At 38.4% G+C, this 12742-nt stretch overlaps 2 protein-coding genes across 4 annotated transcripts in view; one reads left to right on the forward strand and one right to left on the reverse strand.

Moving 5' to 3' along the window:
• The first annotated feature begins 1782 nt into the window (after positions 1–1782).
• Positions 1783–9509, forward strand: LOC135612330 (PH, RCC1 and FYVE domains-containing protein 1-like). 2 transcript variants are annotated; one of them, XM_065108482.1, is made up of 9 exons: positions 1783–2551; positions 3244–3330; positions 4207–4296; positions 4392–4478; positions 4622–4816; positions 4914–6935; positions 8203–8349; positions 8806–9140; positions 9272–9509. In XM_065108482.1, exons 1-9 carry the CDS (start codon positions 2492–2494, stop codon positions 9390–9392), a joined length of 3144 nt encoding a protein of 1047 aa, XP_064964554.1. In that variant the 5' UTR covers positions 1783–2491; the 3' UTR covers positions 9393–9509. The 2 variants fall into 2 exon arrangements, with proteins under 2 accessions (XP_064964554.1, XP_064964555.1); XM_065108483.1 differs by lacking the exons at positions 1783–2551; positions 3244–3330; positions 4207–4296; positions 4392–4478 and having other exon boundaries at positions 4679–4816; positions 4922–6935.
• Positions 9510–12221: 2712 nt separating this feature from the next.
• Positions 12222–12742, reverse strand: part of LOC103984533 (callose synthase 9) — a 75805-nt gene continuing 75284 nt past the window's right edge. For both annotated transcript variants that reach the window (XM_065108487.1, XM_009402047.3), the window contains one exon: positions 12222–12636. In XM_065108487.1, coding sequence (XP_064964559.1) covers positions 12400–12636 — 237 coding nt within the window. In that variant the 3' untranslated portion in view covers positions 12222–12399. The remainder of the gene's footprint in view (positions 12637–12742) is intronic.

Consider the following 12742-nt stretch of genomic DNA (forward strand, 5'->3'; position numbering starts at 1 on the left):
CTAAATTACAAAAATATACATCGGAATCGTGATTTTTATTATATTAAATAATATACATAATGTTTACCAACTTAAAATATGACACTTATCACTCGTATGATCAGATCATTAAATGCATGATATTGCATGTAACTTTTTCAAGATATTATAATGAATGCGATCCTCTGTCGTCGTACTAATATAATAATTAGTTACGAAATTTTTTTTTTGGCTTAGATTAATATTCGCTAAGGTTATTAGTATCTCAAATTTTATACTTTAAAAAATTATATTGATATTCTTATAATTATTAAAATGAAGCATTTGGGACCATTTATCATAATATCGTCAATTTTACTAATAAAAATATAAAAATAAAAAATTAATATTTTAATTGATGATGACGGATAACATCGATATTGATGTATAATGACACTACTAAAGGCTACAAATAATTGTTATAGATGAGAAGAGTGATGACGAAAGGTGAGGGTCACTTTGTATATGTGTCAATATCAATATAGTTATCGAGTGATCCTTTTGCTGCTTTGCATTTGCATCGATATCGATGTAGTTGTTGAACAATGAAATGGGCGTCGATATAGATATCGAGCCATGTCACTTTGCATTTTACGTCGGTACTGATATAGATGTCGAGCGTCCCTTTCATAGCTCGATGACTACATTGACGCCGATGCAAATGCAAAGCGACAAAATAATCATTCGACAACTACATTAGCTTTGACGCAAATATAGTTGACCCTCACATCTCGTTGCCACTCATTGTCTACAATAGTTATCCGTAGCCTCAAGCGATACTATCATATGTTTTCATCGATGTCATATGTCATTACTAACCGAAATATTAAAATTATCTTTTTAATATTTTATTTTCATATTTTCATTAGTTAAATTGATAATATTAAGATAAATACATATGGATATTTTAACCGAAATGCTAAAGATAAGCAACTATTAGGGAGAAATAATATATAATTAGTCTGCACAAAGTTTTTGCTAAAAACATTTATTAGCGGCATAGATTCAACTTTGATTATTAAAAGTCATAAAAGCAAGTCAAACAACTTCAACTTTCATAATGGCGATTCAAATGGAATCGTCTTTAAGTAGAACCATTAATGACGCGGAAAAAGCAATCGTGTCATAAATTGGTAAGTACTATGCCGAATCCAATAGTACATCGCTATTTATGGATGCATTTATTCCCTATTTCATCAGATTTTAGCCACCCGAATTCCATCAATTGGTCGGTCAACAAATCTTTGTGATTTGTATTGTTCGTGGATGCCAAATAAAGCATAAATAAATAGGTTAGGAATGCGTTATATATTAATAATTTAACATCATATGTGTAATTTGTTTTATATAAATAAGAATTTTTTATCGGAGAAAAGATCGAATAATTTATAAATCAATAATTATATAATAATTAATCGACCTACGATTTGATTTAAGTGATTCGACACTTATTATCTATAATAATATGCTCATGAAAAAACTATTTTTTATATATAAAATAATTAAATAACAATAATAATATTATTTTACTGTTGTTGAAAATAATTAAAGATAAAGATTCTGATTTATTTTTGGTCTTCGACATGCAATCGAATTGAATATGATTGCTTAACGTTAATATGAATAATTTAAATGGATCGGCTTCTTATTGCACACCGAAACTCCGGACCCGAATCCGACCCGATAAGATGTCCCTCCGGCTTGCGTGCGCTTGTCGATAGAAGACGCCGTAAACGACATCATATGGCGTGGCGATCGAGTGGTTGGGTGTGGCGAGTGCAGACAGCAGCAGCCATCGATGCACACGTGCTTGCCTTCCCCACTGCTGCTTTCGTTTGTTGGCTTCCCTTCCTCCGGCCATTGAATTGAATCGAGAGGAATGCAAAGCCAATAATCTTGAATTTAAAATCTACCGTACCCTCTCCTCTCCCCCCCCTCTCTCTCGCTCTCTCTCTCTCTCTCTCTCTCTCTTGCAATTACTGAAGCACTGAAATCGAGGATAAGAGTAGAGGAGCAAGAGCAGTAGTAGTGGTAGTAGTCCAGGAGGAGGGAGGAGGGAGGAGGGTGGTGGAATGGCAAGCCTGGATGCTTGTCTGATATGATCTGTGTTTTGGAGAAAAACAAAAGACAGGAGGCAGAGGGAGGAAAAAGAAAGCAAAAGCAGTAAAAAGTGATCGCGGCTCAGAATCCTCTCCATCACTTTCTTTGCAGGAAAGAAAGGATTCTGTAGTTGGTAGTTTATGGAGGTCATTTCTACTTGTTGTTCTTCCTATTGTCACCAGAGCTTCTTCCTTTAAGTACACCACCGTTTCCTTTCCTGGGGAAGACCGCAATCCTTAAAACACACGCTCTCTCTCTCTCTTTCTCTCTCTCCGGCTCCTGCTTTTTCTTTTGCTTCTGTTGCGAGGTGTCCTCTCTCGTATTCTTTCTTCCTCTTTATTCGTTCGATGAGCAACGCTTGCGACGTGTGGAGATGAGTGAAATGGCTGAAAATTTTGGAAGAAGAACCCCCTCCGTCAGAGAAGTTGAACAGGTTCTCCATCTCTTTCTCTCTCTCTCTCTCTCTCTCTCTCTCCGTTTCTGGACAAGAATTGATCTGTCGATTTTACATTTGAAATGACATGAATGCGCTCTTTCTGTTGATTACAGAGTTGTAGTTGAATGTGTTATTACCATGTCTTTCCCTCGGAGAGAAGAAAGAGAAAAAGAACAAAATGTGTTCTTGGAGTTTGATTTAGACTGTGAACCTGAAAAATTTGGGAACAGGGCATGAGAGCGTTTGATTTAATCCTTGTGACCAGCACATTGGCAAGTTTATCTCATCATTCATTCCATCATCCGATGGTGCTGGGGATGATAGTCCCTTTTATTGGTTTTAGGCACTCATTGTCCATAACTCATGCTAATGAAGTGGATGTGCTACTTGTGTATCCTCTGCGATGCCCTGTTGTTTATTTGCTGTACAATGGAGACCTCGTTTGATGAATACATTTTGCCTTTTCTGTGAAATATTCCGATATGGCCTGGATTTTATGTCATCCTGTGGCCGTCACACATTTCAATTTGTATCTAAAATACTTTTACCTGGTGGAAACATGAGTAAGCATTTATGCTTCTTTGGAACCTAACAAAATTTCAATAAATAATTCCATATGTCTTTACACTTTCTTCTGTTCTATGTACAAATTTGTGAAATAATCTTTCGTCCCCTTTTTTCTTGCAAAGGCCATTACAGCTTTGAAGAAGGGTGCACATCTTCTCAAGTGTGGGAGGAGAGGGAAGCCTAAATTCTGTCCTTTCAGGCTCTCAACAGTATGTGTTCTGAAAACATTATGTGGATAATCTTTTTTTCCTTCTGGTTTCTGTTGTTTGCATGTTTCTGAGATTCCTTACTTGAAAAATGGAACTAATAATCGGAGACTTTGTTTTCATCAAAAGGAATAATTGCAAAATATATTTTTCCACCCTGCTCTTCTGCTTTCTTTCATTTTTCTTTATTCTTTATTCTTCTACCTCTCTTGAAGAAAGGTATCTTACAGGAGCTGGATTTTATGTCCTTAAAATAAGGACTTCTGGTTCATCTTTGAATCTCCCCTTGGTGCTGTCAGATCATTTGACTAAGATTGTTGATTTACATTCCAAGATGAAGGATGCTCAAACTACAAAATGTTCAGTTTTCATTACTAGTTCCTTAGTAGATGAATTTCATATTTTTCTTCACAATGACTCTTAGGACAATGCACATTCTTCTCTTTTCTGAACCGATGGAAACATCAAAATCATGATTTATTAATGAATTTGTAACTTGTGTAATTTTTTCAAAGTTTGCTTTGCTAGAACTTAAAAGTAAACTGACTCTGAAGAATGTTGATGATTAAAAATATTTCCACCATGATGGAATACTGTTTGCTTGTTGAATGGGAAAATTCTCAAGTATACCTCGAGAGGAAAAGTAATAATATAGCATGTCAATTCTAGGGAAACAAACTGCACATCTTTCAACTTAGCACAGGATATTATCAATGTTAAGTAAGCCTAGCTAGTGATTTTAAAGCCTGCGATAATATGTTAAGGTTCATTTGGTTTTCTTTCAGAAATTTCTTCTTGTCTGCACTCTGTTGGATGACAAAAAGTTTAACTTCAAGTAATGTTTCCGTTGTTCATCTGATGAAAATCTTCTGGTTACAGGATGAGAAAAGTTTAATTTGGTATTCTGGAGAGAAGGAAAAACACTTGAATTTAAATTCTGTCTCCAAATTAGTCCCCGGACAGCAAACTGTATGTATTTCTTAATCAACTGCTTGGTCAGCGATGCTCATTGTTCTGTTAATCTTGTTAAACTCCTGATTTGGATCAAGCAAACAACTGTGCAGGCAAACTTTCTGCGTCAGAATCAGGCAGATAAAAAGATTCAGTCATTTTCACTTGTATACGAAAATGGTCAACGTTCACTCGACTTGGTACCGACTCTCACCTGGTTCTTTCAGTATATCTTTCTTGTAATATAATTGCTCTTGTTTTCTTTTTTTATACATACATACATACATACATACATACATACATACATATGTTTTACTTGTCTGTATGCTATGCTTTGGCTTAGATATGCAAAGACAAAGAACAAGCTGAATCTTGGTGCCTAGGTTTGACGGCCTTGGTATCAACATCTCATCAACCAAGATCTTTGGCTCATGTGAGAAGCAGCAGATGGGCACACAGTTGTGTGAATAGCCCTGCTAAGTATGCTGCCACAAATCATAGACTAGGTATACTCCAGGGTTCAGCTAAATTAGCAAAGGTTTGGAGACATCCCATGATATCTCTTTTGTGAGTTGTTTTGTTTTTCTTCTTTGAATTTAGTTGACAAACCTCGATATCTAATTTTTCTTTTGAAGGTGCACAGTTTATATGGTAGTCCTGCTCGATCTGTGCTGGATAAGCATTTGTCAGATAGAATGCTGGGCTCATCTGATGAATTCTACTCTCCTAGACAAAGAACATTATCGGATATACAATCTTATTTGGATAAGATATTACCTCGCCTGCCCCATGTGGTCTCCTACGGTGATGAGGATAAGATAGAATCTAACTTGAGTAAGGGACAGAGAATGCATCCAGCCTCTAAGCTCAGCTCATCCGATCATGAATCTCCCAAGTTATATATCAATGATGGTTTAAAAGATGTCTTCATCTGGGGCAAAGGAGTAGGAGGTGTATTAGGTGGTGGTATTGATTCTTCACTTCCCAGGCTATTGGATTCGACCAGAGCACTTGACGTGCGGAACGTATCCTGTGGTGAGAATCATGCTGCTTTAGTTACTAAACAGGGTGAAGTCTTCTGTTGGGGTTTGGAAAATGGTGGAAGATTGGGACATAAGGTCAACATGGATGTTCCTTGTCCTAAACTTGTTGAGTCTCTTACCGGTATCTGTATACAGAAAGTTGTTTGCGGGGCACAGTGCACTTTTGCTATTGCACATTCTGGTGAACTTTATGTGTGGGGTGACAGCAACCATGGCCTTGGGCTTTCTGGTGATAGGGGCAACAGGAGCCAGTGGTTTCCCCACACAATCTCTGGTCCTTTAGATGATATATGTATATCAAGGGTAGCATGTGGCGAGTGGCACACAGCTATAGTTTCTTCCTCTGGGCAGTTGTTCACATATGGGGATGGAACATTTGGTGTTCTTGGTCATGGCAATGTGCAGAGTCTCTCTCGACCGAAAGAGGTCGAGTCCTTGAAAGGGTTACGAGTCAAGTCAGTTGCATGTGGACCATGGCACACTGCTGCTGTTGTGGAAATCATGGTCGGTCGTGTTAAAGGCAATACTCCTGGTGGTAAGTTATTTACTTGGGGCGACAACGATAAAGGGAGACTCGGTCATGCAGATAAGGACAGGAAGCTTACACCAACTTGCGTTGCTTCACTTGTGGATTGTGATTTTGTTCAAGTGACCTGTGGAACTACGTTAACTGTTGCACTTACAGTTACTGGCATAGTCTTTACCATGGGAAGTTCTGCTAATGGGCAGTTAGGAAATCCTCAAGCTGAGGATGTTTCGATAACAAGGGTTGAAGGGTTGCTTAAAACGGAGTATGTTAAGGAGATATCTGCAGGTTCTTTTCATGTGACGGTGTTGACAACAAAGGGAAAAGTGTATGCTTGGGGAAGGGGTGGAAATGGACAACTTGGATTAGGTGACAATAAAGACAGAAACTCTCCGACTCCAGTGGAGTCCTTGGAAGATAGGCATGTTGAAAGTATAGCATGTGGTTCCAATTTCACAGTCATAACTTGTTTGCATAAATTTATCTCAAGCAAGGACCAATCGATATGCACAGGATGCAGAATGGTTTTTGGGTTTGCAAGGAAGAAGCATAATTGCTACAATTGTGGTTTTATGTTCTGCCACCACTGTAGCAGCAAGAAGGCCATGAATGCAGCTTTAGCACCTAGTAGGTGCAAGCGATATCGTGTTTGCAATTCGTGCTTCACTCAGCTGCAAAAGATTTCAGATACCCGAATGAACACAGAAACTTCAACCCCTAGACCATTGCTACTGACAACCGAGGTAGCAATAAAGAGAGAACATTCATTCATTGCTGGAGAAAGATCATTTCAGCATAAATTATTGTCTTTTGAGGAAACTAAACCAGTGGAAGTAGATGCAGAGTCTATACGAGAAAAAAGGCATAATCAACATTTGAGCTCACCATTGATAACAATTCGAAGATGGGGACATGTGCCTCGGCCCTTGCAGTTCCTTGAACATGCTAAAGAGAACTCCTTGAAGGTGGTCCCTATATCTGGACAAGAAAATTCTGATATTATGCTACCCAAAGCTAGCAGCTTAAGAAAAGATTTAGATAGTGTTGATAAGGTACTCAGAGAAGAACTATTGCGACTGCAAACTGAGGTACATCTCCTAATTTTTACATTATAACTGTAAATCTTCAGGGCAAGTTATCTTACTTTCACTATTAATGTCATATTGCAGTTTGGTTAGATGTTTCTGAAAACAAGTATTCTTAGCTGCATAATTCTTTCTTTTCATGTAGTCATTAATCAGTTGTTCTCTTGTTTCAGTTTTGGCATGTCTAGCTATTATTTTTTACTTTCCATGGAATGACTATCTATTTAAATAAATTACCAAGGTGACAATATATCTATCAGAAAATTGCTTAGTCAGTTAATTTTTTCAATTATGTTATTTTGTCTTTCGAAAAGTGTTGAATTTTTGTGAATAGTCTTCTCTGTCCCTGTTCTCGTTAAACAACCCTGTGGGTTCAGCTTCTGACTTTTAAAGAAAGAAACATTCACCAAATTAATCAAAATTTTACATTTTCCGTAGAGCACCTATTTTCAGAAATGTTCTCTGATGTTATTTGTTGCATATTTAATTTTATTTGATCCAATTTTTCTGTAATTTTCTTGACAAAGTTGCATGATAACCTTCAACTTATTCAACTGCAAGTTTTTCCAAAAAGCAAGAGTGACACTCTTCTCAATTTCCATCGGGAAACCTACTCATTATTTAAGATTTCAGCTCAAGAAAATCTGGTGCAACTGTTTTGAAGCAAAAAAATTATTATAACATTTAGGATGGTAATATAGGAAGATACTGTAACATGAAGATCATTAATTTTAGATGGTGCTGGTACTTGATTAGATTTCAATACCATAACAATTTCTTGGTAGTTACTAGAATATTGTTGTAATTAGGGTCAGAAACTTCCCAGTAGAGATGGAGATTGGATACTCAAGTTTGCTACAAATGCTACAAAGATACATATGTCATGACATTATTACACCAGCTTAATCAAGTATATTCAAACACCCTGCAATGTATAGTGCATTCATGTACAATGAGATCAATAATTTCTAAACTCCAATATTTAGTGCTAAAACAATGGGAAACATTATCTTTTGGATATTACTCAGGAAATGAATGTTTTCAAATGATGTCCGATGTCGTTACTTCTGAAAATGGATATTTATATTTGTACTTCATTTTTAGCATATGTCTTCAGTTCCCTACCAATGCATTTTAAGATATGCTTTGTATATTTTGCATTGGTTATTCATGTATTAGTTGCACTATCGCTTTACTTTTCAAGGACGGTGATTACCTTTCCCCTGAAGAAAGGATGATAGTGCTTACCTTGTAATTCCATTTGTATTAGGCAATGTCCCTCACTCAAAAATGCCAAAGTAGAAGTCAGAAGCTCCAACAGTGTAAACGCAAAATAGAGGAAACCTGGCTGCTGGCAAAGGATGAAGCTGAAAAGTGCAAGGCGGCAAATGCTGTAATTAAGATTCTAACGAGCCAGGTATGAGTATTTCCATAATTTGTTGCTTACCAGTTACTAGGTCCTTTTTCATCATATACAAGTTTCTGTAATGTAACACTATGATAGAAGGTTAGACTGGTTAACACCAAATGGTATGTTTATGTTTCTTGAAGGTAGACTGGCATAGCCTTTTGCAGCATCGGATATAATACATGTCCTGTCTCGACCTTCAGATCCACCTCATAACTATTTAAAATTCTGCAAAAAACACAATGATATTCCAACACCATCACTCTAATGCAGGGCTTTAGTTCATTTTTTTTCACAATGGTTAAAGCGGATGAGACTCTGATTTAGTCTAATGGTATATAGAAAGAGAAGTTTGAGGTAGTAGCTAATCATGATAGTACAAAAAAGAAGGATACACCATGATTTCTATCTTTCCCATCTTGTTCCCTTAATTTGGTGTTCTAAAATGGGACTAGTTTGGAGCAGATGAATGCTTTAACAGAGAAGATTTCATCAAGAAGACAAACAAGTAGATCCACCATGGAGGCCGTCAGCACATGTCACGAAACAAAGTTTCCGGTGCCTGAAGGTGAAAAGTTGGTATCTAGTAGCCGTCATCAGAATAAAGATGTAAATGAAAGCATCAAGCATCAGACTTGCACAAGCTCATCCAATGATGCACCATTAGCTGCGACGAGTGCAAAAGACTGCAAACCTAAGGAATCAAAGGATGAATGGGTTGAGCAAGTCGAAGTTGGTGTATATATTACCTTCATTACTTTGCCAAATGGCCAGAAGGGCCTCAAGCGTGTGAGGTTTAGGTCAGTCCTAATTCCATAGTTTTCTTAACAGATACACCATATGCATTCATTCATAGCTCATGTAATTTATGTTGGATGAGCTATAGTTTGTTTGGAGCACATAATGAACTATCTTGGTGCCTTATCAACAGTCGGAAGCATTTTAGCGAGAAGGAAGCCGAGAAATGGTGGGAGGAGAATCAGAGGAAAGTATATTTAAAGTACAACATCCAAAGGATCATTACACCATCTACAAGTAAAATAGGCAATTAAATTGTATATGAAGCCAGGTTGTCGTTGGAAGTTTGGAACATCAAGTATATAGTGATAGCATGAACAACAAACCAAGCCAATTCTCCTTGGCATTTGCATGCCATCCATGTTGTGCCATTGTGTTGTCAAGATTATGTGGATGGCTTCATTTTGACTATTTCTGGGAGCTTTAATATGCTTCAAAGGAAGATGGATTAGGATGCTTTCTTGGAGGAGACATGCTTGCTTATGGTGCAGATCAGGCATTTTCTGTTTTATGCATCAATGAATGTTCAAATTAGTGATGACCTACAATCTCTTAAATTGTAAAGTTATATTACTCCAAATTAAATGAAAATATTAGAGTTCCCCTCATGGACATTGGGACTGTTTTCTGGACACAGTCATATGGAAACTTGTAATGGAGATGTTAATTACTTCATGTGATGTCTGTATCACTCTTATCAGCTTCCTAATAGTTGTATCTCTATATCTCCTTCATCAACCTGGCTTACATTGAATCAGAGGTGAATTACTAATGCCAAGGGAGATATTAAGAGGAAGGACAAGGATCTGAAGCAATGACCGACCGCTAAGTCCGTGTTGGATTGTTTGGATGAGGTCAGAAGATTCATTTGCTGCTGCTGAGCCTGCTATCTAGTTGTTTGATGTAATGTCTCGTCCGGAGCAGATGGCAAAACCTAAGTTACATTCAATATTAATATTAACGCCACGTGAAGATCAAATGTAGATGTACGCAAAACCCTTTTTCATGTCATATTTTGCGTAAATCTTAACGTAAAACATATAGCTCTATTTATCTTAGCGTTGTTGTTGATTTTATTGACGGGAAGCATGAAATTGATAAGGAAAAAAAAAAAATTTCAACATCCCAGTTACATTTTCGATGATAATGAACAGTGGCGTTGGTGAGGGTTACGGGTGGATATTACGTACGAGGAAGAACGACAATGAAATGTGAGGTAAAAGAAGAGGATGACATCAATACCGGCGTAGATGTAAAACAATGAAAGGATTACTCGGCATTTGCATCGAATCGACATAGATGAGCGATGCCACTCTGCATTGGATCTGTCGGTATCAATATAGATGCCGAGTGATGCTCTACATCTGCATCGACATCGATGTAGATGCTGAGCATCGTCGTCCTTCCTTGCCAACAGCACTGACATAGATGTAGAGCATCGATACCTGTGTCATCATCTTTCGCCTCTCACTTTGTCTTACATCTTATCGTCACTGACTCTTCTCATCCATAATAATCATCCGTTGTCTCGATAGTACTATCATTTGTCATCATCGAAAACATAACTAATATATTAAAAGTATACTTTTATCGATCCTTTTGTTGTTTGTATTAGTAAAATCGATGGTATTATCATAAATGAAGTTATATGTTTTATTTTTTTTTTATTTAAGGATTGAGATGCTAAATAATATTGTGGCCATGCGAGTTAAGGAAGCTATGAGAGGACAAAACAAACAACTCTCTCCACCACGTTTCCGACCTCCATCCCCTGAAGCTTATGTAGGTGGTGGAGAAAGAGGACGCAGAATACGTCAGCTACGCCTGCCGAAGAACCTGCTCCGGCGAGGTCTACATGTCCAAGACATTCGACTTCCTTCTCGACGCCACATGCGCGTGGCTCCCCTGTCGACTCCACCACCCCGCCCATCCCTCTTATCCTCCGCCACTTGCTCGCCTGCTACGACGGCAGATTCGTATGCAACGCTTGTGACCAAGATGGCGACGCCTTCAGCTTCCACTGCCCCCACTGTCAGTTCGATCTCCACCTCCCATGCGCTGCGCTCCCCAAGAAATTGCACCACCAATCCCACCTCCACCCTCTCACCCTCGTCTGAGTTCAATGGCCGAGAACATTTCGATTGATCGTCTCAGTGGATGTACCTCTGCGAAGACTGCGACTTTGGCGGTCACGTGAACTGCTTCACATCCAAAACTCCGCCACTGGTCGAGGAGTGCAACAACCGGCGGCAGGACTTGAATCCCATGCAGCAGCTCCTAAATCTACAGCTCCAGTTGCAGGCTAGTATGATAGCCGCGGATATGTCGGCGCGCGGCTACAGAGCCGCCACGAATCTGATAAGATTCAGGACCTTATCGGTATAGACACCACGATGCCGGACCACCCCGAGCCTGTACGTTGCCATGGGCAACTCCGTGGTGATGAACAACTTGGCTTTATTGTCCTCAAACGATACCGCGAATGGTCGTGGCGGAAACGTAGCGACTTCCTACGCCCCCAGGTGGAGTCTGGTTGTAACCTGTTATACTGATCACAAGTTATATTCTTAGAGCTACTATCATATGAATAGCTATCAGATACTACATCCAAAATAAAGTCATGAGCTGTGTTTTCACAAGTTATATTCTTAGAGCTACTATCATACGAATAGCTATCAGATACTACATCCAAAATTAAGTCATGAGCTGTGTTTTCACTCCATGACAAGCAAACAATTAAGTCATGAGCTGTATTGTGAGTTTGAGATGGCCTGGTGAATCATCGATGAACATTCTTGAAAAGAACAAGTAGATCAGCAGTTAGTCAGAGGTGTAAACAAATATATAATAGTTTGTGTTTAAGAGAGAAGGAAATAAAAGACGGGTGTGAGAGAAGGAAAGAAGGGATGACATACAAGGATTCTCGCAACCATAATCATCAACCAAGCTCAACAATCACGAACCAGAAGAATCTATTTACCACACAATCGAGTGTAGATTTGGGTCGGATAAAACTTGAGCATATTATACCCTGCATTTCAGAGTTGGCGGGCACCGTGAAACCCATTAAAGAATCAATCGAGTAAAATTCAATATCACTTTCGCTTAAAATAGAGAATAAGTGTAGGACGCAGGCTAGTCTATCCACATCTTTTTCTTTGTAACATAACACAAATTTTACATGTTCCAAAATCCCATATATGCTAATAGAGTGGAGCAATCATTCAAAAGTGAGAAACACACAAGGGCCCTCTGCTGCAGTCATATTTCACTGTTAGGGTTATTTCCAGCAAGGATGAGAGAGATCTCCAGCCCCCTGCTAAATGCCTGATTGAAAAGAAGTCGAGTTTGGAAAGTGGATACAAAGGGAAACCAAGAGAACATGGCTACTGGGACGAAGATGAACATGCCCATCCCAGCATCGTAGAGACGAGCGAGGGAGCGCACCGACTTCCAAAGTCGCATCTTCTTCACAAAAGGTTTCCATGCAACGGCAATCTGAATAATCAAGTGAAATACTTGAGTTACTGATAACAAAAATATATCGTAATAATGTATGAGAAAATACACTTTCAATTTCAAATACTGAGTGCAGCTTGCAAAT

This window comes from Musa acuminata, chromosome BXJ2-5 (assembly GCF_036884655.1).
Source record: "Musa acuminata AAA Group cultivar baxijiao chromosome BXJ2-5, Cavendish_Baxijiao_AAA, whole genome shotgun sequence".
NCBI classification, from domain to species: Eukaryota; Viridiplantae; Streptophyta; class Magnoliopsida; order Zingiberales; family Musaceae; genus Musa; species Musa acuminata.

Bases quoted from the DNA above. Each gene is read 5' to 3' on its own strand.
- LOC135612330 (XM_065108482.1), top strand. From the start codon at position 2,492: ATGAGTGAAATGGCTGAAAATTTTGGAAGAAGAACCCCCTCCGTCAGA. The intron at 2,552-3,243 runs GTTCTCCATCTC...TTTCTTGCAAAG, and splicing joins CCGTCAGAGAAGTTGAACAG to GCCATTACAGCTTTGAAGAA. The intron at 8,350-8,805 runs GTATGAGTATTT...AGTTTGGAGCAG, and splicing joins TTAAGATTCTAACGAGCCAG to ATGAATGCTTTAACAGAGAA.